At 41.7% G+C, this 21,358-nt stretch overlaps 1 protein-coding gene across 1 annotated transcript; it reads left to right on the plus strand.

Annotated features, from left to right (window-relative positions):
- Positions 1-16,588: 16,588 nt before the first annotated feature.
- Positions 16,589-19,569, plus strand: LOC147455632 (metacaspase-4-like). The gene is made up of 2 exons (XM_086514367.1): positions 16,589-17,096; positions 18,420-19,569. The coding sequence occupies exons 1-2, from the start codon at positions 16,751-16,753 to the stop codon at positions 19,406-19,408; spliced, it is 1,335 nt and encodes a 444-aa protein (XP_086370493.1). The 5' UTR covers positions 16,589-16,750; the 3' UTR covers positions 19,409-19,569.
- The last annotated feature ends 1,789 nt before the right edge of the window (positions 19,570-21,358 follow it).

A 21,358-nucleotide genomic window follows, 5' to 3' on the forward strand; every position in this document is an offset into this window, starting at 1 on the left:
GATGATATGGACACTTTCCTTGTTGGTGTCAAGGATATCAATGAGCAACTTATTTCTGCAGGTGAAGTCATTTCAGACAGTTCCCTTGTGTAGACTGTTCTTGATGCCTTACCAGATTCTTACCAGAATTTTGCTAGTACTTGGAGACTTATGACCCAAGAAATTCCTGAAGTTGTTAAGTTTGATGCATTATTCACATTGCTGTTGCAATAGTCACTTTCTAGGAGAAACATGACTAGGCAGCATGCAGTTGAACAGGCTTTTATTGCTTCTCAAAGAAAGGGTGGTAACAACAATGCAACCACTTTTTATGGTTCTACTGCGAGTGGCAGAACTTCTGTTCCTAATGCTTCTGCTCGCAGCAATTCGTCTGGAAATTCTAGTGATAAGGGCAAAAAGAAGATGCGTTGCCATTATTGTAAAGCTAATGATCACTTGATCAAGTAGTGTCCTAAGTTGAAGGCCAAAGAAGCTAAGAAGAAAGAGGGTGGTTCCACTACAAATACTAATTCCACTATAAATGCAACCATTGTTGAGTCTTCTGTGAAAGGAGAATTGTGATGTTGATGTTAACGTAGAATAGGCTTTTAGTGCAGAGTGCACTTACAATCCTACTGTCCATGATGCATGATTTTCAATTGTTGCAGATTCACATGTGTGGTATTTTGAAAGTGGTGCTACAAAGCACATTATCTCACATCGTGAATTGTTCACCTCTCTCGAGTCTGTCCCTCATGGTAATTCAATCACTTGTGCCAACAATGCCTCTTATCCGGTTTAGGGGGTTGGAAAGATTGTGCTTACTGCTGTAAATGGCAGTTCTTTCACACTTGTTGATGCACTTTATGTACATGGAATCAAGAAGAATCTTTTGTCTGTATCCGTACTTGCTAGACTTGGACTTGTAGTCAAATTTGTGGATAACAGATGTACAGTTCATGATCTCAGTTTTGGTGATGAAATTGTTGAGTCTGGCCTTTTGTGCCGTGGGCTGTATAAGTTCACTTTGTATGACAAGTGTGGAAATTTTTTTGTGAATGCAGTTGCAGATTCAAGGGCTATTTCAGATGCAAAACTTTGGCATGCACATTTTGGTCATCTGAATTTTGCCAGTCAGCTGTGTTTGCAGAAATCTGATATGGTTACTTCTTTGTCGCCTCTTGAAGCGCCTGTCAAACATGTTTGTGAAGGCTGTATTTTGGGTAAAATGCAGCGTTCTAAGTTTCCAAACGACGGTTCAGTTAGGGCCACATGCAGGTTATACCTTGTACATAGTGATGTTTGTGGGCCCATTCAAACTCCATCCTTGGGCAATTACCTGTACTTCGTGACTTTCATTGATGATTACTCCAGGCATGCATGGGTATTTCCGCTTAAAGAGAAGTCCGAAGTTTTTATGTGCTTCAAACAATTTTTGGCTATGGCTGAAAATATATCGAAATGTACTATGGGCACCCTCCATTCCAATCAAGGGGGGGAGTATATGTCTCATGAATCTAATGCATTTTTGGCTAGTCATGGGATAAAACACCAATGTACAGTGCCTTATAGACCTCAGCAAAATGGTGTTGCTGAGAGGAAAAACAAGTCACTTATGGAAATGGCAAGATGTATGGTCAAAAGTCAAGCTTTGCCGCATTCTTTTTGGCTTGAGGCCATCATGCGTGCCACTTATGTACTTAACAGGTGTCCTACGAAAGCTCTGCAGCATGGCATGATAAAAAGCCTTCTACTGAGCACATGCGTGTTTTTTGTTGTTTGGCATATGCTTTGGTGCCACAAACATAGCGCAGAAAATTGGATGATAAGACTGTCAAATGTATTTTTGTTAGTTATAGTGTTGAAAGCAAAGGTTACAGATTGTATCATCCGCAAACAAAGCATATTCTGGTTTCACGGGATGTAGTGTTTGTGGAAGATTCTGTTCAGTCCTTGCTGTCATATACTCTAAGATAGTAATGTAAGCTCACACGACATTTATGACACTTTTTTTCCTCTTTTCAGTGGTGGAAGTCCGAATGTAAATTCCAATGAGACAAATGTACAGCCTATGGGGTTTTTTTGAAAATGTTATAGATCAGCCTATGCATATGTACATGATGTACTTGATGAGGAAAGGGCTGGAAATGAGCAGGCTACAGGTATGCCAAATTGGCTGGTGCACACTTTGCGTGACAGTAAATTGGATGCACCTTTGTCTAGTCGTACTCGTTCAGGCTCTCGCCATGCATCTTATGCATCAGATTGTTATGCTTTGGCTATGTCTAGCTTACTTGATGTTGAGGAACCTCTGTCTTTTGATGAAGCAAAAAAATAAAAAATTGGATGGCTACCATGCAATCAGAATATGATGCACTTATAGAAAATGACACATGGACTTTATGTGATTTGCCTCTTGGCAAAAAGGCCATTGGTACAAAGTGGGTTTACAAGTTGCCGCAATGCAAGCCAAATGGTGAGATCAATCGGCATAGGGCTCGACTTGTTGCAAAGGGTTATGCACAACAAAAAGGCATAGATTATGAAGAGACTTTTTTCTCCCACTTGTCGTATGACTACTGTGCGTTTTCTATGTGCATGGGCAGCTCATTTTGGCTGGGATGTAGTCAATCAGACATTGTTACTGCTTTCTTGAATGGTGACATATTTGAGGAAGTTTATGTAATGCAGCCTAGCGGTTTTGTCAAGAAAGGACAAGAGGATAAGGTGTGAAAATGTAACAAAGCTTTGTATGGGTTGAAGCAATCTCCTCGTGGTTGGTATGAGAAGGTTGACACTCATTTGGTCAAACGAGGCTTTCGTAACAGTCCAACTGAAAGCACATTGTATGTAAAGCGTGAGGGTGATATACTTCTCATTGTGGTTCTTTATGTAGATGATTTGCTGATCACTGGACCAAATGAGAGACATATTGCTGAATTGAAGGCTGATTTGAATGCTACTTTCAAGATGAAAGATTTGGGGCTGTTGCATCATTAGTTGGGTATACATTTTAAGCAGTGTGATGGTGGTATTGCCTTGTGTCAAAAAAGTTACATAGAGACATTGCTATGTAAGTTTGGACTTAAGGATTGTAAACTTATTGCCACTCCCATGGAAACGGGTTTGAAATTAATTCTAAATGATGTTGGTGATCCTAATGATGTCACTCTTTACCAAACTACTGTTGGCTGCCTCATTTATGTATGCAACACGATGCTCGATATTCAACTTGCAATCTCAGAGGTCAGCACATTTATGCATAACCCAGGGTCTAAGCATTGGCATTTTGCAAGAGGATATTCCGCTACCTTAGTGGCACTTTACATCTTGGCTTGTTTTATCCCAAGGGGGGATCATTGTCGCCAGACTTACATGCTTTTTGACACTCAAATTGGGCTGGTTGTTTTGACACGTAAGTGTCCACAAGTGGTTTTTGTTTCAATGCTTGGCAATTCATGTATATCATGTTGAGCAAGAAGCAACCTATTGTGGCCACTTCAAGTTGTGAGGCTGAGTACAGGACAATCTTCACTGCTACGGTTGAGTGTGTATGGCTCAGACACCTTATGATTGATTTGGGTGTTGGATAGGACACAACCAACACTATCTACACTGACAGTTAGAGCGCATTGGCAGTTGCGAGGAACCCAGTTTTTCATGCTCGCACAAAGCACATTGAGGTGCATTACCACTATGTCAAAGAGAGGCTCTCAGTAGGAGAGATCAGCTTGGCTTATGTGCCAACACATGACAACCTTGGAGATCTTTTCACAAAGGCATTGTCTCGTGAGAAGCTCAAAGCTTCGGACTTACTCCCCTTTGTGGACTGATCATGTCCTCAGGGCATGGCACTTCCCTTTACTCATGTGCCAACTCTCGTTCACCGCATCACTCTAGGGGGGATTTGTTACCATATACATGTGGTAGTGATGTGTGTGAACACACTAGGACCGCCGGGACATTTTTTTCCCTCTTTACGAGGTTTTCCCCCCGTGCATTGTATAGATGCCCATCACTCTAGGGCTATCTATCTTTCCATTGCACACTAAGTAATACACTCTCTATTGTGTGCCTTGCGCTTCCTTCGTCTTCTCCAAGATGTGTGAGTTTCTCTGCAACCCTAATTCCAACATCTCTCTCCTTATCCTCTTATTGACAAGTGTGTGTGTGCATGAGAGAGAAAGGGTGTGTGCGATCTAGCATTGGTGACAGTACGAGGGTGGTCAGGTGGTCAAGTAGCAAAGGCAAACTCCTTCTTCAGTACAACATGGGATTCCCTGTCATAATAATCAATATCTAATTCTCCTAAATGATTTTCTCATGTTAAACTGATCATTTAATATTGGGAAGTGCCAGGGGAGAAAAAGCTAGAATATTGGTTAAGCTAGTAGACCGGCCACAACAGGGATCCAAAGGAGGGAAAATAGGGATCCAAAGGGGGGGCCATGTGTAAAAGAGCCATGTGCAACAATGGGCTTAAAAGACCCTAAGGTTCAGCCCATTAAGGCTTCCAAAATGCTAAGGTTCCAAAGTTCAAAGGTTGTGTCCAAAGGTCAAACGTTGGGGGAATTGGATTCTTTGTGTGTGTCCCAAAAGTCTTTGGCAATTTCTACATAGGAGGGGGCGAGATTTGCAAGTAGGGGATGAGAGAGAAACTCACACACACACACACACACACACACACACACACACACACACACACACACACACACACACACAAGCTCCCTTTACACAAAGGGAATGAGGGACACATGTCAGCTCCCTAGCCCAGATGCCCACAAGGTATACCCAATTTCTATTGGATGTCCTTGGAGGTGGACCAATGAGAATTAAGCTAGAGTAAATCTAGTTTAATTAATTTAAAATCACTTAACACTAGAATGGTAACCTAACAGGACATAAAAGTGTCCTTTAAGGTTTTTGGGAAAAAATTCCAAAACCATAGTAGATCCACTCATTTTGAAAAATCCTTTCATGAGCTTATAGTTCAATAACTACTACATATGGAAAAAATGAGAAACTTGTAATTTTTCTCATCCCTTGGTCACTACAAGCCTCCAATGTTGATGGACCAGTGCATTTTGCCCAAAACAACAATTTCTTACGGTTGATTGCATATAAATAAGACTGGGGATTTTTGTAGGACATGAGATAAAATGCCCCGTTAACTTCAATGGGTTGGTGACCAAAACAAATGGTTGCTTTAACCTCACTAATTTTTTTTTTGTCAAAAAAAAAAGGTACAAAAAAGTTGCATTTTTGCCATTCTGCGGACCTATCATCAAAGTTTTTATAGTCACGCTCAATACAGATACTATATACATGTTTTCTTAGTTTCCTTTGGGCCTTTGGATTCAAAAGGAGCCATGGAGCATGTCAAAAGGATAATGGATCTCTTACAATTGGAACCTTGGGGGCAATGATAGTGTGCTAAATACAGCAAACATGAAAAAACTGGGTTTAGCATTATGACCTCTAGAAACCCATAAAAACTACTCAATATCTAGCCAAGTTTGTAGTCTATGATTAGATATGGTTACTACCTACAAAATACACACAATTGGCCTAAGAAACTAGCAATATTGAGAAAGTTATACTTGCTACTCTAAAATGTATCGTATTCTTCAGCAATAAAAAAACTCAACCATCATCATATACTATGCTATATAGCATATTAGGTCCCCCAAAACTCAAGGAAGATTAGCTTTATGTTATACATTACACTTACACAATCAAAATTGAATTTGGATATCAAGAAAGCCACCAAAAAAATCATAAAAGTGCTAATTTTGCCCAAAAAACAAGATTATGCAATTCTTATAAATTGGTCATAACTTTCAATTTTAACACTTAGCTCTCTCTATAAGCATCAAAACATGTTGAGAACTATGAAGGCCTAACCTCTAGCCATCTAAACCTCACAAACATGAAGTTTAGAGTGGTATAGTTGCCAAAAATTGAAAAAAGGCCAAAAACAGGACCCGTTTTTTCACACAGTTTAGGTTCAAAAATGTTGTGCAAGAGTAAGGTTAATGGTGAGATCGATACTAAAAAAAAAATGCTAAGTTTTTTTCAGCTCATAAGACAACTTTGTGGATATATAGCACCTAGAAATTCATTTTCATGCTCTTCAAATAATTCAAGCAAAATGGTCACTTAACAGGACACAAAAGTGTCCAAGGACATAAAAGTGTCCTGTTACCATTCTAGTGTTAATAAAAGAACCAATAAGAATTAAGCTCTCTAGAAGACTATTGGACAGTCTCCCAAGGGGACCAATGAGCATTCAGCAGCCCAATGGCTTGCCTGATTCCTATTCACCAGGAGGCAAAGGGGTCCAATTAGTTGAATTAAATAATTACCTAAAGCTCTCACAAAAGGGGAAAGGGGGACACATGTCAGAAGGCTATCACTTATGCTGCTTAATTACCATTGGCTAAGCCTGGGGAGGTCCAATAGGATGCTAGCAAGAGCAAATAGCAAGAGGGGTCGACCAAGAGAGAGAGGGGGACTGATTTTTCAAAGGCATTATCACCTACACACTCACACTAGCTCATGTGTGAAGAAAAGAAGACTCTCTCTCCTTCTCAAGCTTTAATGGAAAGCTTATCACCTACTCCAAGCTTGTGAGAAGGGAGGCCTACACCAACAACTCTTGGTTTTGTGATGCAAATCCAACCAAGAGCCAAGCTTCAATGCATGCTCATCTCCTCTACCATGCTAATTACTAAGCTAAGCTATGCTAATATGAGTGATTATGTGAGGAGATGTACATCTTTCTCGTAAGAATACTCCTTCTTCCTCTCAATCTACTCTCATACCCCGCTAGCTCTCACCATCTTCGAAGGTGTGTGAGGTCTTGGGTCTGAGACCGTGAGGGAATTGATGTTGTGTTTGATAAGTGTTTTGCCTAGTGCATGAAGTTTCCATCTTCATTACACTACCAGTAGTATTGAAGGAACACAAGAAATTGTATTGTAAAATGTCTCTGTTAATGGGAGAAACCATAATACAAAGCCTTTTGGAGGGGGGACCGGCTCCATGCAAATCCGGTCCTCAATTGTTGTCAATTGCTTAATTTCTCTCTCTTTTGAAGTATTGTTCATGCTATCTAACTAGGTGTTATGCTTTTTGTTTCTCTCTCTCTCCACCCAAGCACTCTTGTTAATCTCATTAGGAATCTATTCTAATGAAATGCTCATTATGTTCATGCTATTTTCCGCTACACACAAGTTACTAGGCCATTAAATGTTACATTCCCTCTTTGATGGTGACACGGGGAGGTGAATGATACACTGTCCACACTTGTTGAGCTTGTCTATGATTGTGTGCTTGCATCCTTGGTGGCTTACACACGTCACATGGCAAGGCCCCTATAGTTGACAATTTCCTGGAGCACTTTAGATTTCACATTATCTAGACATTGCATTGTAAAGTGTCCATATTTTCCTCAGGCTTAGAAATTGAAGTTACATGTCATAAAGCTAGCTCTACCCCTACCTCTGTCAAAAAAAATTGACAGCATCCTCTTCTAGGTATAGTGCTGGTACTAGCTGTTAAGCTTTGAGGGCTATGGCGGGAGGAGCCGATGGGAATTCATGGCAACTAGAAAGTGAAGAGCAAGTGCAAGAAAAAATGTGACAGAGAGAGAGAGAGAGAGAGAGAGAGAGAGAGAGAGAGAGAGAGATTCAATGCAGCTTGTAAAATAATGCTATATGAGATGTTTTATTAAAAAGGAATGTTACATATATGTAGATAAAAACCTTCCATGAAAACTAGCTCTCCTAACTGCAAGCCTTTCGGAGATGTTCCCACGGGCTGACATCAAAGTAAATGAGGGCTTGGAAACCCAACAACCCGCCCCCTCATGATACCTTGAGTTTTTAGTATACTCATCAATTGTGAGTTTTAGGTTCTCTCACAACCAAGGATTTTGGTGTATCCATAACCTGGTGCTTCTATTAGGCTACCGTGAAAGGGATTTTTTGGTTCACTACCAAACCTTGGGTTTAAGGTGTACCCAATAACCTCATGAGAAGTGGGACAAAAAATAGGAGTTGAACAAAAACTGGTAATTTGGGAGGTCTTACCACTCATGTGTGGTAGTGTCTATAGCCCATACAATTTATTTTGACTAGGAAAACTTTTTAAAAAAAAGAGGTGATCTAAAAAACATCATTGTCAATAGAAAATATTTGAGATTCAATGTCTCTATTAATCACATGAATTTGATTTTTACCCTCTTTAAAGCATTTATTTGAAGGATGATTTTGTCTTACCACAATGAACACAAGGATTCTTCTTGAAACAATCCTTTTTTCTGGTGACTGTTGCACCCAAAAATGGCATAAGTTTTGGTACCAATGGATGGTTGAGTTGAAGCTGAGGTAGAAGCACAATTATTGATTGCATAGGCACTGGGAGTACTAGAAGAACTGATGGGGAATACTACAAGGGAGAAAGTATATGCACTAAGAATAATGGTAGAATTGGTATGGGATACCCTTCTTTCTTCTTCCTATAATGAATTGATGATACCATCCAAGGAGGGCAGCGGATCTTTCTCTTTTAAAATAGTAACAATTTGATGGAATTTATTAGGCAAATTTTTTAACAAAACAGCTATGAGATCTTCTTTTGGCACTGGGGCTTCAACATAAACAAGTTGAGTTTTAATACTCTTCAGTCGGTTAACTAAAGATATAATGTTTTCATCAGCACGCAAACAAAGAGAGTACAACTCCATCTTTAGACTCATCATTGTGAATACTTAGCTTTAGCACCAAAAACCTTCTCTAGTTGTATCCAGGTAGCACTAGAAGATTTCATGTCATCCAAGTAGTGAATAAAGTCATCTTTGAGAGATGTCAAATTAATACCTAATGCTTGCTCGTCCTTGCGTTGTTGCTCGATATATAGTGCTCTCATAATAACAACGGATGTGCCTGCTTCATTTGTTGATAGAGGCTTGACGACGCTCCAAAGATTCTTTCGCATCAGATATCCCTTCACTTTGATTAGGTATGAAAGCCCGTTCCATTGAACTTGTCCACTTTTGATGTTCCTTTTGGATTGTAGCTTTTACACTCTAAGCAAAGGTTTGCCGATATGTTGCAAATCTTGAATTTATAGTTTTTTATAAGTTTTCAAAACCACTTGGTGATCTGCTATGACCAAACACCGAGGATGTGGATGAGCTCTTGCGAGGGTGTGAATAAGTGGTCAATTACGGTGGACAATTTAATAAACAGCGTGAAACTTTTACAAAAAGTCAAATTTTGTAACTCAGACGTGATAGAAAAATGAAGTCGATATTGTTTTGCTTCGGAGTAGATGATAGAAGCCGAACTGGGAAGCATTTTAGTGTCAAAATTTGTAGCGCATCCCAGGGAGACCATGTTGATGCCAGTTGTGTTGGGTTTTGCGCAGGTCGACGACCTTCCTTTCTCTTCTACAGGTGGTTTCTCCCACGCAGAGCCTTTCAAACACAAGCCTTTGAGGTGCGGTACTCGAAGCTCTAATACCAATGTTAAGCTTTGAGGGCTATGGTGGGTGGAGCCGATGGGAATTCATGACAGCTGGAGCCTGTAGAGCAAGGGTAGGAAAAAATGAGAGAGAGAGAGAGAGAGAGAGAGAGAGAGAGAGAGAGAGAGAGAGAGAGAGAGAGAGAGAGAGAGAGAGAGAGATTCACCATAGCTTGTAAAATTCTATATTAGATGTTTTATTAAAAAGGAGTGTTACATATATATAGATCAAAACCTTCCATGCAAATTGGCTCTCCTAACTACATGCCTTTGGGATGTTCCCACGGGTTGACATTAAAGTAAATGAGGGCTTGGAAACCCAACACTGAATCCACTGTCCATGCTATCCGGTATCCTCTCTTGGTTTTTTGATTCTTGATTTGTCAGTGCTATCATGGAAATGTATTTTCCACAAACAAGAATAGGAATAAGAACACTCTCTCTTCTACTTGCTTACTAACTTCTCTTCTCTTGTCACTGTGTGCATGCTCTTAAACAACTTCGGGCAAGAAGCCCTTTGACATCCGGTAATCACTTCCAAAGTAGCACGCTAAGAAGCTCTAAACTCCATATTTATCATCTCTTCATCTGTCTACTTCAAATTCTGAGTGACTATCCTCTCGGTGGTTGCTTTTTCATGTATGAGGACATGTATGGACTTGTCAGATATGTACAAGGATGCTCCATACTTGTTTCATTATGTTTAGCATTTTGATTTATGCACATGGTGTGTTTATGGTCACATATGTGAATAAAAAGTGCTTTTTGTTTCATGTCATGTAGGCAGTGATGGGAGTCGATTATGTGAAAAGTATCCTTGTACTCCCCAGTACTCAAGTTAGGTACGGCTTTTTCCACTCTGTAGCTAGGAATTGGCATTCTAGAACTTTCGTACACTATCTCCTCTAGCTTGGTAATTGGCGGATTTCCCATCATTATCCACATGCCATAAATCAATAAATTCCTTGTTTTGCATAAAGATCTATCGTAGATGAACATGTGATTTTCAGTCTTGTGTTGAATTTGATCGTCGTAGGAGACAATCGATCTTCTTCCTTATCCTTGTTCTTCTTTTATTCTTAAGTTTGTTGAAGATCTAATGCGTTACTTGGAGAAATTGCTTCTTCATCTGCTTTCATGTGCACTTTTTTTGGAGTCGGCTTCCTTGAAATAGCTTTTGTCAATTCTTTGGGTATGTCAATAATGACATAATCTTGTGATTGATTCTCTTCCGTTGTTTGGGAGTTTGCACCATGCTTCATGACAAAGTTGTTGGTCTTGCTTGTTCTACTTTCACAGTTTTTTTTAGCTTCCTTCAATACCTTTATCGTAAAATAGAGAGTTATGTAATAGCCATGCTTGTCACAAAACTTTGTAGTCGTTATTTTGTTTATGCACATATCTAGAGTAGCCATTATTTTCTCCCATCCAAAGGATTCAAAAAAATCTTTTGGAAATGGTTCTCAAATGTAAGCCTCATTCTAGTGATCTCTCTAGGATGCAATCCTCTTTTCTCAGTCTTCCGCATTTAGATGGTTCCCACATCCAAACATGCGCATCTTTCACTAACCAAGCAAGCATTTGCATTCCTAAATACGTAGTCATGGCAAAATCATTCACCGAAGTTTGGTTTACATCCTTGTAACTAAAGTCCTTCATGATAACCTTGGTTGTGATACCTTTATGCCATAAGTAGAGATGATCATAGCCCCAATCTTGAACCATTTTGAGTTGACGCATGAATGGCCGTTCCAAAATAACCTCAAACTTGTTGCCTTTTTCAAAGTCAACTACAACAAAAGTGCGTTTGTACTTGATTCCACAAGAGGGTACAATAATTTGTTCCAACATTCCTAAGGGTCTCTCTACATATCCATCTGTTAGTTGTAACTTCATGCACGTTTTCCTAAGAGCTGGTCTTTCTTATTTCTCCCAAATTCCCTTCATCGCAGTGGCTATTTGAGCCCCACTATCAAGCATAGCTATCATTTTCACCCCTTTGTACTCTAGTGGTAAGGTGGTGTTCCCTTCTTCTTCTTCATAATAGTCACCCACCTTATTTACTAGTACCGGATTTGCCTTTGGTTTCTCAGATTGATTTGTTTCCATGATTTCATGTGCAAGTTTATCTTGTGGAAAACTTTTTAGCCCCATTTTTTCAGATTTTTGCTCATTTGACCCCACATGTGGTCTGATCTTCAAACGTTTTGTAAGAATAATGGTGCATCTTACAGGGAATGACATCAATTCGTGCAAGCTTTTTGTGTTAGTCATTTGAAAAATTAGATTCCATTGATATGGCACAACCCTCACCTTAGATTTTGTCTTGTGTTCCCCTATGATAGATGGAAAAGTCTGTAGAGAGAGCGGTTTTCTCTCTTCATATGCTAGAGACCCTGCATCTCTATATAGAGATCATATATCTCCTTGATATAGCTCGTGATCCATGTTGATCTCTCTGATACCAGTGTTGGGTGCAACTCGAGTGGATGCAGCTGGCGGTGAGGAAGAGCCATGGCGAGTAGAACGAGATGGACATAGATAGTTGACAGAGTAAGAATAAGAAAAGAAAACACCACGCTATTGTATTCAAAGAAACCCCTGTTACATATATAGAGTGGGACTTTCCATGCAAACTTCTAGATGAAGTAGACTTGATTTGCATGCCTTAGGACTTGTTTCCCATGGGGAGGGCTTGAAACCTAACAATGGGCAATAGTGGAATGCCCCCATTGTTGCCTTTGTCAACACCTTTTGACTTCCACCCCACGAATTAGAAAAAGGCTTCATCTCTCTCTCTCTCTCTCTCTCTCTCTCTCTCTCTCTCACACACACACACACACACACACACACACACACAAATGGATACACTTGTTTTTGCTCTCAGTAGATGCTTCCTACTACCTCTAACCCTCCTCCAGCTACCACACCAATGCTATGAGCATCGCAACTACTGCAATTACCGCTCCACCTCTTGCACCAACTAATAGCATCTACCCTTGCTCATGAGCTACCTCACCGATACAATGAGGGACATCGGTCACTACCATTACCGCTCCTCTTCCACCTGCCTGTAGCCATGCTACTTCCATATCATGTGGCATGATCTTTTGCAGATGCAAAGGTAGCTGTACCTTGCGGCAAGAGAGACGAGAGAGAGAGAGAGAGAGAGAGAGAGAGAGAGAGAGAGAGAGAGAGAGAGAGAGAGAGAGATTTTAATTCTTGCGGCACATCACACAAAGTATGCTTAAATTATCCGGAGAGACGAGAAACTTTGTTATTGCTATAGAAATGTTAACAAGTAGTTCCATCACAAAATTGCTATTGACCATGAGATTCCTACAATGAATCCACACAAAAGATGAAAAACGAATTACTTAAAAGTTAATAATTTGACAATATCATTGTATTTAAAATCTCCTAAAATCTTAAAAGTAAATATCCATATGTCTCATTATGATCATTATGAGTTTAGAGATGGAATTTTGACATCAAAATGAAATAAAAAGCTTCAAAAGGATTTAACTCAATCTAAATTTTTATAGTTGCTAGTATTTGATAATTTTGACTACACATTTGTGTTTGCAACACCCCAAAACCTTAGAAATGACTGCCCATATGCCTCTTTCTGACACATGGAGATGGGGTTTCAAGCCAAAAAAGGTCCCGTAGCTAGCTCAAAGGGTCCTGTGCCGATGCCGAACCCTTTTGGGAAGTTTATCGATGGAATTTAACAATTTTAGACAGATGGCTATGTTCAGAATGGCCAAAAACCCTAGAAACAACTATCCATACGCGATGGCCAAAAAGGTCTCGCATGGGTGCGAGATTGTTTGTGGCAGCTTGATCATACTCGAGCTTGACCTGCAAATGATCACACCCTCGAGCGCATGCAAATGATCACACTCTAGAGCCTAGCCATGCTTGTAGGTAATCCGGATTCTCTTTTTGTTTGGTGCATTGTAGGTTGTGAATAATTGCTCAAGGGAACATCAAACATCCCTTCTCGCTAGCATGTCGAAATCGGGCAAAGTAACAGATTCGTTCTCTCTCTCTCTCTCTCTCTCTCTCTGTCTCTCTCTCTCTCTCTGTGCGCGCGTCGTTTGTTTGCTCGGAGAGTGGAGCTTGTTGGGGGCAAACAATAGGAGAATAGGATGGGAGATGTGTGCGAGGCAGATGGTGAGGGTCGTTCTGCGATCATCCCGCACGTTGGCATCGTGCTTCAAGAATATTGTGAGCAAGAGCACCGTAGAGGTCGGTCAGGCAACAACACAGCAGAGCATCTCATTGCTTTTGAGTGGAAAAGGAGCGTGTTTGCACATAGGAACGGGCGAGAACGAAGAGGTTTGAAACTTTTGATTTACGAAAGAGAGAATCTTTCCAACTAATTAATGGGTTCTTTGATTTTGGACCATAAAAAAATTAGTGCCCAAAACTACTTTTTCATTTGTTTTGATAAGAATATCAGTAGATGCTTGTGTGGTTTGAGGGGGAAAAGGGAGGGGCACGACACGTAGAGGAGGATGAAAGAGAGCTGGGGAGAAAAAGGGTGCCATCTGCGATGCAAAAACAAGCAAATTATTTTGTGTGTTGTTGCACAGGTGGGAGCTCCGAGGCGATGTCTTGAGTTAATTTGTTATTTGAGGAAAATGGGAAAACCAATCTACCACACTAAAGTCATTAATTAATTAATCCTAAAGATTCCTTCCATTCGCCCAATTTCGAAGGGAAAGTCCCTCCTCACTGTTGTTCCCACGCACAATAATGTCCTCCGCCTCGCAACATCATCCATACTTATTCTTATTCTTCCCTCATGAATACTAACATGCAGGACAGGGCAGCATCGCGCAGCTTCAAAGAGGGAGAAACTCTGCCATGGAACTTCTTCTGCTGTTGCGGAGCTCATGTCGTGTGTATCAAGCAGGCAACATGACGACGCGGCCCTTCGTAGCAGTTCCCACGTCCCTGTCCCCTCTGTGTATTGACCTGCTCACGCCCGTTTAACAGATCTTCTCTCCCTCATGCGCAGTTCCTGCCTTGTTCGTACAGCTACTCATCTCCAGTTGCGTCCGCATCCCCTCCCTCCTGCGATGGGCATGGAAGTGCGCAAGAGGGCCAGGTTTCCCTGCACGTTTGTCTTCGCATCAGTTTCCCTGTCACGCACCGCCAGTCCTTACTCCTACTGCAACTGTCGGTTGCACAACCACTCATGCTGGTCTCCCTCATCCTCATCACCAGGGCCTATGCTCTCTGTTTGTCTCTCTCGGCAATAAAAATACCGTGCATTACTCGCCCATATCCGGCTCGCTTGCTCGCATGACCTTGCCTCGACTAACACCTGCACACCTGCACTACGAATTTGAAATAGTTTCGGGAAGAGAGAGAGAGAGAGAGAGAGAGAGAGAGAGAGAGAGAGAGAGGTTGTGCGCCTCCCCTACGCGCGTCCCTACAAGCCTCAACTCCCGCTCCCTATCATCGCCTTCAGAGCAAAAAACTCACCTTCGATCAAAACTCTCTCCCTCTCTCTCTCTCTCTCTCTCCACGTGTTGACTCCCTGCGTTTTCACTTTGGAGACAGGAGAGGATGTCTTAATATTCTTGCTAAAGAAATGAAAAAAACTCGTTTTGGGGACCTATTTGGGTGATAAAAAGGTTAGTTAGGAGAGGTAGTAGATGTCTTGAGTTAATTTGTTATTTGAGGAAAATGGGAAAACCAATCTACCACACTAACTGGGTGATAAAAAGGTTAGTTTGGAAAGAATGTTACACTAATGTCTTTTACAAGCGTCTATCTAGAAGAAACCGATTTGGCCTAAGAGACTGTTCGATTGTCATAGGCCAATCTCCCCCCCCCCCCCGGGGCCTCGAATGTTTGAATTTTGACAGATATGCTTTCTCTTGATGGGTAAGAGCGGGAGTGAATGAATTCAACCTTCAAAGTCATTTCACATTAGTAATTGTGGTGAGCTTTGATAATCCCGCCATGCCCTTGCCCTCGGGACCATTTGAACCCCCCTTGTTAGGTCGCATCGATGGTCCATGATCTCTGGATGATGTAGACCGTCCATTTATTATCCAGAATAAAAAGAATTTGACCAATTTGTCCCCCCCCCGTCTTGAACCCACCCCCTACCACATTAGAGGCTAGGACTTTCCCATTAAGCTATCACGCATCACTTGAAATGGAGATATGAACGTAAAATAATACGGCAAAAGTGATGGGATAGGGATCAAATGGTGTACACTTGGAGATCACTTTGGGACGGTTGGGGTCACATAGTGACCACTTTGGAATAGGTAGGTTCACAAGGTGATCGCATACTAATTCGGATTCGCGTGGGAATCACTTGGTGATCACTTGATGTTCACATTAAGTTTACATGGGGATCACTTTAATTGTGATGACATGGTGATCACTTGGGGATTCATTTGCCATTGGTGGTTCGAAACCAAACCGGCCGCCCCCAATTAATAGGGACCATTGATCCCACCTGACAAGGGAGGTGTCAAATAATCATGAGGCCTTCCCTTGCCGATTTTTGTGTTAATGCGCAGCCATCAATGAGCCCCGCAATGAACTGTCGATAAGAGCGAGCAAAGCCCCAAGACCCATCGTCGTATTCTGCAAAAACAGTAGCAACACCTTGTAGGCCCATAATCCAAATGCAATAAAGTCTGATAAAGTTATAAAGCAAATGCCCTGTCCCCTCCATAAGGAGAAAGAGAAAGCAAACTTTTAATGGTGAGCACCGACGAATTGACATGGTGCCGCGCAGTGTTCGGGAAAAATAGTTTTCCCAACCATACAAAATGCCTTTCCTTGAATTTGCCAAGTGGAAAATTTAAAAAATTAGGTTACTTTTTTAGTTTTTTACACTATTTTTCTCTATTTTGGGCCGGATTTTCTCCTTTTCCCCTTGCGCTCAACCGGCATCTTGGAAATTGAAAACTGCAGGATATTAAGGTGAGACACATTTTTCCCGAACACTGGCGCGTATGACTCCGTGTAAACGCTCTTCTTTACGTGCCTCGTGTGTGCGTGTACGTGTGCGAGAGAGAGAGAGAGTGTGTGAGAGAGGGCGCCTAGTACATAGGCTAGTTGCCCATCACTACTTTCCATAGTTGCCCATCATCACCCCCATTTCAACTGCATACCGCTGGAACCCCGTTGAGAGAGAGAGAGAGAGAGAGAGAGAGAGAGTGCTGCGCATCACCCGGAGCTTACCTGCAAACTGATCAAGGAAAATGGCGAAGAAGGCAGTCATGGTGGGTTGCAATTATCCTGGCACCAAGGCTGAGCTACATGGGTGTATAAATGATGTGTGGAGGATGCATAAAGCCCTAATTGAGAGATTTGGGTTTGATGAGCAAGACATTACTGTTTTGATTGACACTGATGACCAGTATACGCAGCCGACGGGTGCAAACATCAAACGGGCTCTGCATGACATGGTGACCAATTCACAATCGGGGGATGTACTTTTCTTCCACTACAGTGGCCATGGTACTCGCCTTCCTGCCGAGACTGGTGAGGATGATGACACTGGCTATGATGAATGCATCGTTCCCTGCGACATGAACCTAATCAACGGTACAATTTCTTACTTTGGAAGGAACTATTTGGTTTACACAAGCTGAATTGTCATTCGAGTAGTTTCAGATCTTGGGTTTTCTGTTTTTGTATCATATGCCATCTACTTCAGCACAAATTTCTAAAGCACGATTACACAAAATGAAAGGAAAAGAAAGACTTTACCCAAAGCTCAATTGGTGTTTCTATGGAGCATTCAAAAGCAATTGACAGGATCAACGATGTATGTTTTCGATTGGATTTGCCTTCACATAGGAGGATTCACAATGCTTCTAATGTGATGGGTTTTAGGGTTAGGGGTTTTGTGGCTAGACTGGAAGCACAACTTATTGCGTAGTTCTGTCCAATCAACAGAATTCCTATATGTGGCCACGATGCGTGCAGGCACACAAGTTTTTAAAAGTGCTGAAGCATTGTAGCTCTCTTTTGTTTGAACCCATAGTTCAGCAAGAGGTAGAGGAGGGTGCTTCTATGTTGGAGTGGGCACCTTGCGTTTCTCACAATGAGGCTTTCATCCATCTTGTATTCCATGTAATAACCTACAGGAATGACAGTATCCTTCTCACTCATGCTGTGCGTGGTACATTCCTAATCAGGACTAGATGAGGATTTTTAGTTTTTGAGTCTTGGACATGTCTAAGAAGGAGATGAGAGAAGGCTTGGCTACATAATGGTAACACAGAAAGGTTATTGTAAATTGTTTGAGGATTCGACTTTTAGGGAGGCCTAGAAACCCTTGACGAGATGGCCAATTTCTGATGGATCATTTCATTGTCAAATTGTATACTGGTCATGCATACATTTATGATTGCTAATGACCCTTTCCATGCAAAGCGATTCTTTGCTGGGCTTTGCACGGTAGGCAAGGGCTTGAGCATGTTACCAGAAACAGAAATTCGGAACGCAGAACGAGGAATAGAAACAGCCATGAATTGCCAATGTTACCGATATTCACGTGTAAAACAGGGAATGGGGATTCGGAATGGGAAGTTGGGATGGGAATGGGAAACAGAAGCCTGAAAATGGCCATTTCATGTAACTATGGGGCCCTGGATGCTTACCTCTGTAGAAGGCAATCGTCGAGCTTAGAGGACTCAAGTGTTGCTTCAAATCAAGAGACCTTCATCTCAAAGTCTAATTCAGAAAGATTAAGTGTGTTCCTGCTCTTGGCCATGTGAAAGTCGATAAAATGAGTATCTCCCTCGCCAATGACGGAATATTTCTTCGCTCTTTTAAAATTGAGATTTTGTGGTACATGTCATTTTTTACCTCCAGGGTGATGCTCTTTTTGATTGTAGAGCTGAATTTTCTCTCTCTTTGCAGATGAGGATTTTCGTGAGTTGATTGACAAGCTGCCAAAGGGGGTCGCATTCACTATAGTATCAGATTCTTGTCACAGTGGGGGTCTCATAGAGGACACAAAAGAACAGATTGGGGACAGTTTTGACCCTCAACGGGAGCCCGAGGTTGACCCACTACAGTTTGGTGACGCTAACAGAGGTGTCGACGGTGGATATGAGGAGGAAAATGAAGGTGGCGGTTGGGGTGGTCTGTTAAAGAAAGGATTTAAAAAAGCATGGGAAAGCGACTCTGTGAGGGATGCAATGGGCATAGGACGACGTGAGAAGCCGTGCCATGGGGATGACAGTGGAGCGGCACAGCAGGTGTATCTTGGAGGGGATGATGTGGAGGTTAAAAACAAAGCTTTGTCGCTAGACACATTGATTGATATGCTGAAGGACAAAACAGGAAGGCAGGACATAGAGGTGGGAAGCATCAGGCCCACATTGTATGACACATTCGGGGAAGATTCGAGCTCCAAGGTGAAGAAGTTTGTGCAAGTGATGATGGGCCGGCTACAAAAGGGAAACGAGGGCAAGGAAGGTGAGGGAGGCGGCTTCATGGGTGTGATGGGTGGTCTGGCAGCACAATTTTTGCAAAATCAGCTAAATCAAAGCGATGATAGTGATGCATATCTGAAGCCGGCTATGCAAACAGATGCACCATCACCCCAAGCAGCATATGCAGGGGTAAAACCGGGGACCCGGATTGCTGACATGGGGGTGCTTGTGAGCGGATGCCAGTCCGACCAAACATCAGCCGATGCCAAGCCAGGGGGTGATGCCACTCAGGCCTATGGTGCCCTTAGTAACGCCATCCAAACCATATTGGCCTCCTCTGAGCCCGGCCAGCCAATCCCCAATCGCCATCTTGTCACCGAGGCTCGCCGTCTTCTTGTGAACCAAGGGTATACACAACAGCCTGGTCTATACTGTGCCGATCAAAATCGGGATGCTCCCTTCATCTGCTAGTTGTTGCTAAAGGTGGAGTTTCTCACACTTTTTTGAAACACTACTTTTCTTTTTGTGTTGTTTGGCATCTGTCCCCTGTATGGCTGGGTTTAGCCGGATGTAGTAAGCACCTTGTATTTAAACATTTCTAGTAACCTGCTTTTTGTGTGGGGTACACAGAATGGTTTTGTTGAATGGTCCCCGATCAAATTGTGAAAATGCAAATCATTCCAGTGGTTGTACTGAGTAATTGGTGCGACGAATGAGTTTTTCTTGGCTGTTTGGATAGAAGAATACTTCCAAAATGTGTGAAAAACTCATCTGAGTGCTTGGATTTTCTTCTTTATCATACGATACAACCAGTTGAGACCTTCTAACGAAGATTGCTTACAATCAGAGTGACTTGAGCTGTGGAGCAATTTTTGCCTTGACATCAGGATAGGAAACCATTGATTGTTGTGGGTAAGAAGTCAGTCATTGGGTTTTATGTGTTATCTACTAGTTTCCTACTCCTTGTATGACCTAGCAGGTAGTGTGATATATCTTTTTGAGTATCCAGCATAAGCGACATAGATCACATATCCTCAACTCCCAGTTTGAGCTAAAAACACACAAAAAGACTAGCATTTTTGCAATTCTATACTAGCCTTTAGGTTTTACATTTGAATTAAAATCAAGTTCCACAAAGCCAAGCAATTGAACTTGCAGAACGAGTGGTCAGCCATTGTTTGGAGCATCATTTTGGGAGCTGCCTTCACGACTGATTCAGTAGGTAATTCAAGCTCAAAGACACTTGGAAAATTTATTTTCATCAGTGCCATGATAGAATAGCCAGTATAGAGGCTTTTGTATTAGTGTATGCTTGTGTGTGTGATTGTGGGAGCCTATACTCACCCTGTCACATCATGGTACATGGGTTAACACTTTGGAATAATTTGTGGGATGTCAACTATTTTTGGCTACTTATTCAAAACTATTCAATCACAAATCAACTCTGTCAAAAAAGTTTTTTTTTGGATGAAGTAGAAAGCTAATTAAAGAGGAGATGCAAGAAGGGATCTCATGGGAGGGGAGAGATCAACCCCACAAGAAGGGATGCCTTTGAAGAGAGTTCTTGTATCTCACCCGAGGGATTCACTATTACCTTTGAGGGGACGTCATCTGCGAACAACCCTTGAGCCAAAACTCCCCTATACACAAAACAATGCATACTAACCCAACCCTTAACCTTCGGAGATCATTTAACTTACATAAATCCCTACATACTGGTTTTTTGAGTTTTTGCAAACCCCCCTACCTTACATGTATTAACCCTATTTTCATCTTAAATTTCAAAACATCTATAAAATATCGTAACATCTTACCAGTAAGCAACCCAAGGTTGTGTGCATTGATGATGCTATCCATACAAAGCTTCTTGACATCTCCCCTTCCAAGAGCCTCTCACGACACTTCTTGGAGACTTCTAGCCAATGAATATTGCCACCTTTGTCCTGGTAAACCACAGCTCCTTAAGTCTTTGAACACAATGAAACTTCTTGAGCGAGCTATGCATAGTATCTTACAATTGATCATGTAATCCAAACATTGGGGATAAATTTCCTTAATTTTGTGAGAATACCTACAAGGTGGTGAACCTACAATCCCATCCCCCCCCCCCCCCCCCCCCCCCCCCCCCCCCCCCCCCCTCTTTGTTATGTACAACATATGCATCACCAAATTTGAGGACACCCTCTATTGTATACGCTTATGAGAGTTCTAAAAAAAAAAAACCCTATTGTGCACTCATGTGCCATAGTACGGAAGGTACTAGTGAATCCCCTAGGGAATCTCAAGGGAGGGGAGAGATCAACCCCTCAAGAGGGAAGGTAACATAGGCATGCCTTTGAAGAGAGGATCAATTGCTAAATAACATGGAAGTAGCTACAAACCAATATGTTTGGGCCATACATCTAATTCTAATAAAAGAAA

Source organism: Adiantum capillus-veneris, chromosome 6 (genome assembly GCF_014529385.1).
Source record: "Adiantum capillus-veneris isolate H3 chromosome 6, ASM1452938v2, whole genome shotgun sequence".
In the NCBI taxonomy this organism is placed as follows: Eukaryota; Viridiplantae; Streptophyta; class Polypodiopsida; order Polypodiales; family Pteridaceae; genus Adiantum; species Adiantum capillus-veneris.

What these genes read in the sequence shown, in the direction of transcription:
- LOC147455632 (XM_086514367.1), top strand. Translation starts at nt 16,751, where the DNA reads ATGGCGAAGAAGGCAGTCATGGTGGGTTGCAATTATCCTGGCACCAAG. An exon ending in CGACATGAACCTAATCAACG is followed by an intron (nt 17,097 to 18,419) that starts GTACAATTTCTT and finishes CTCTCTTTGCAG; the next exon opens with ATGAGGATTTTCGTGAGTTG.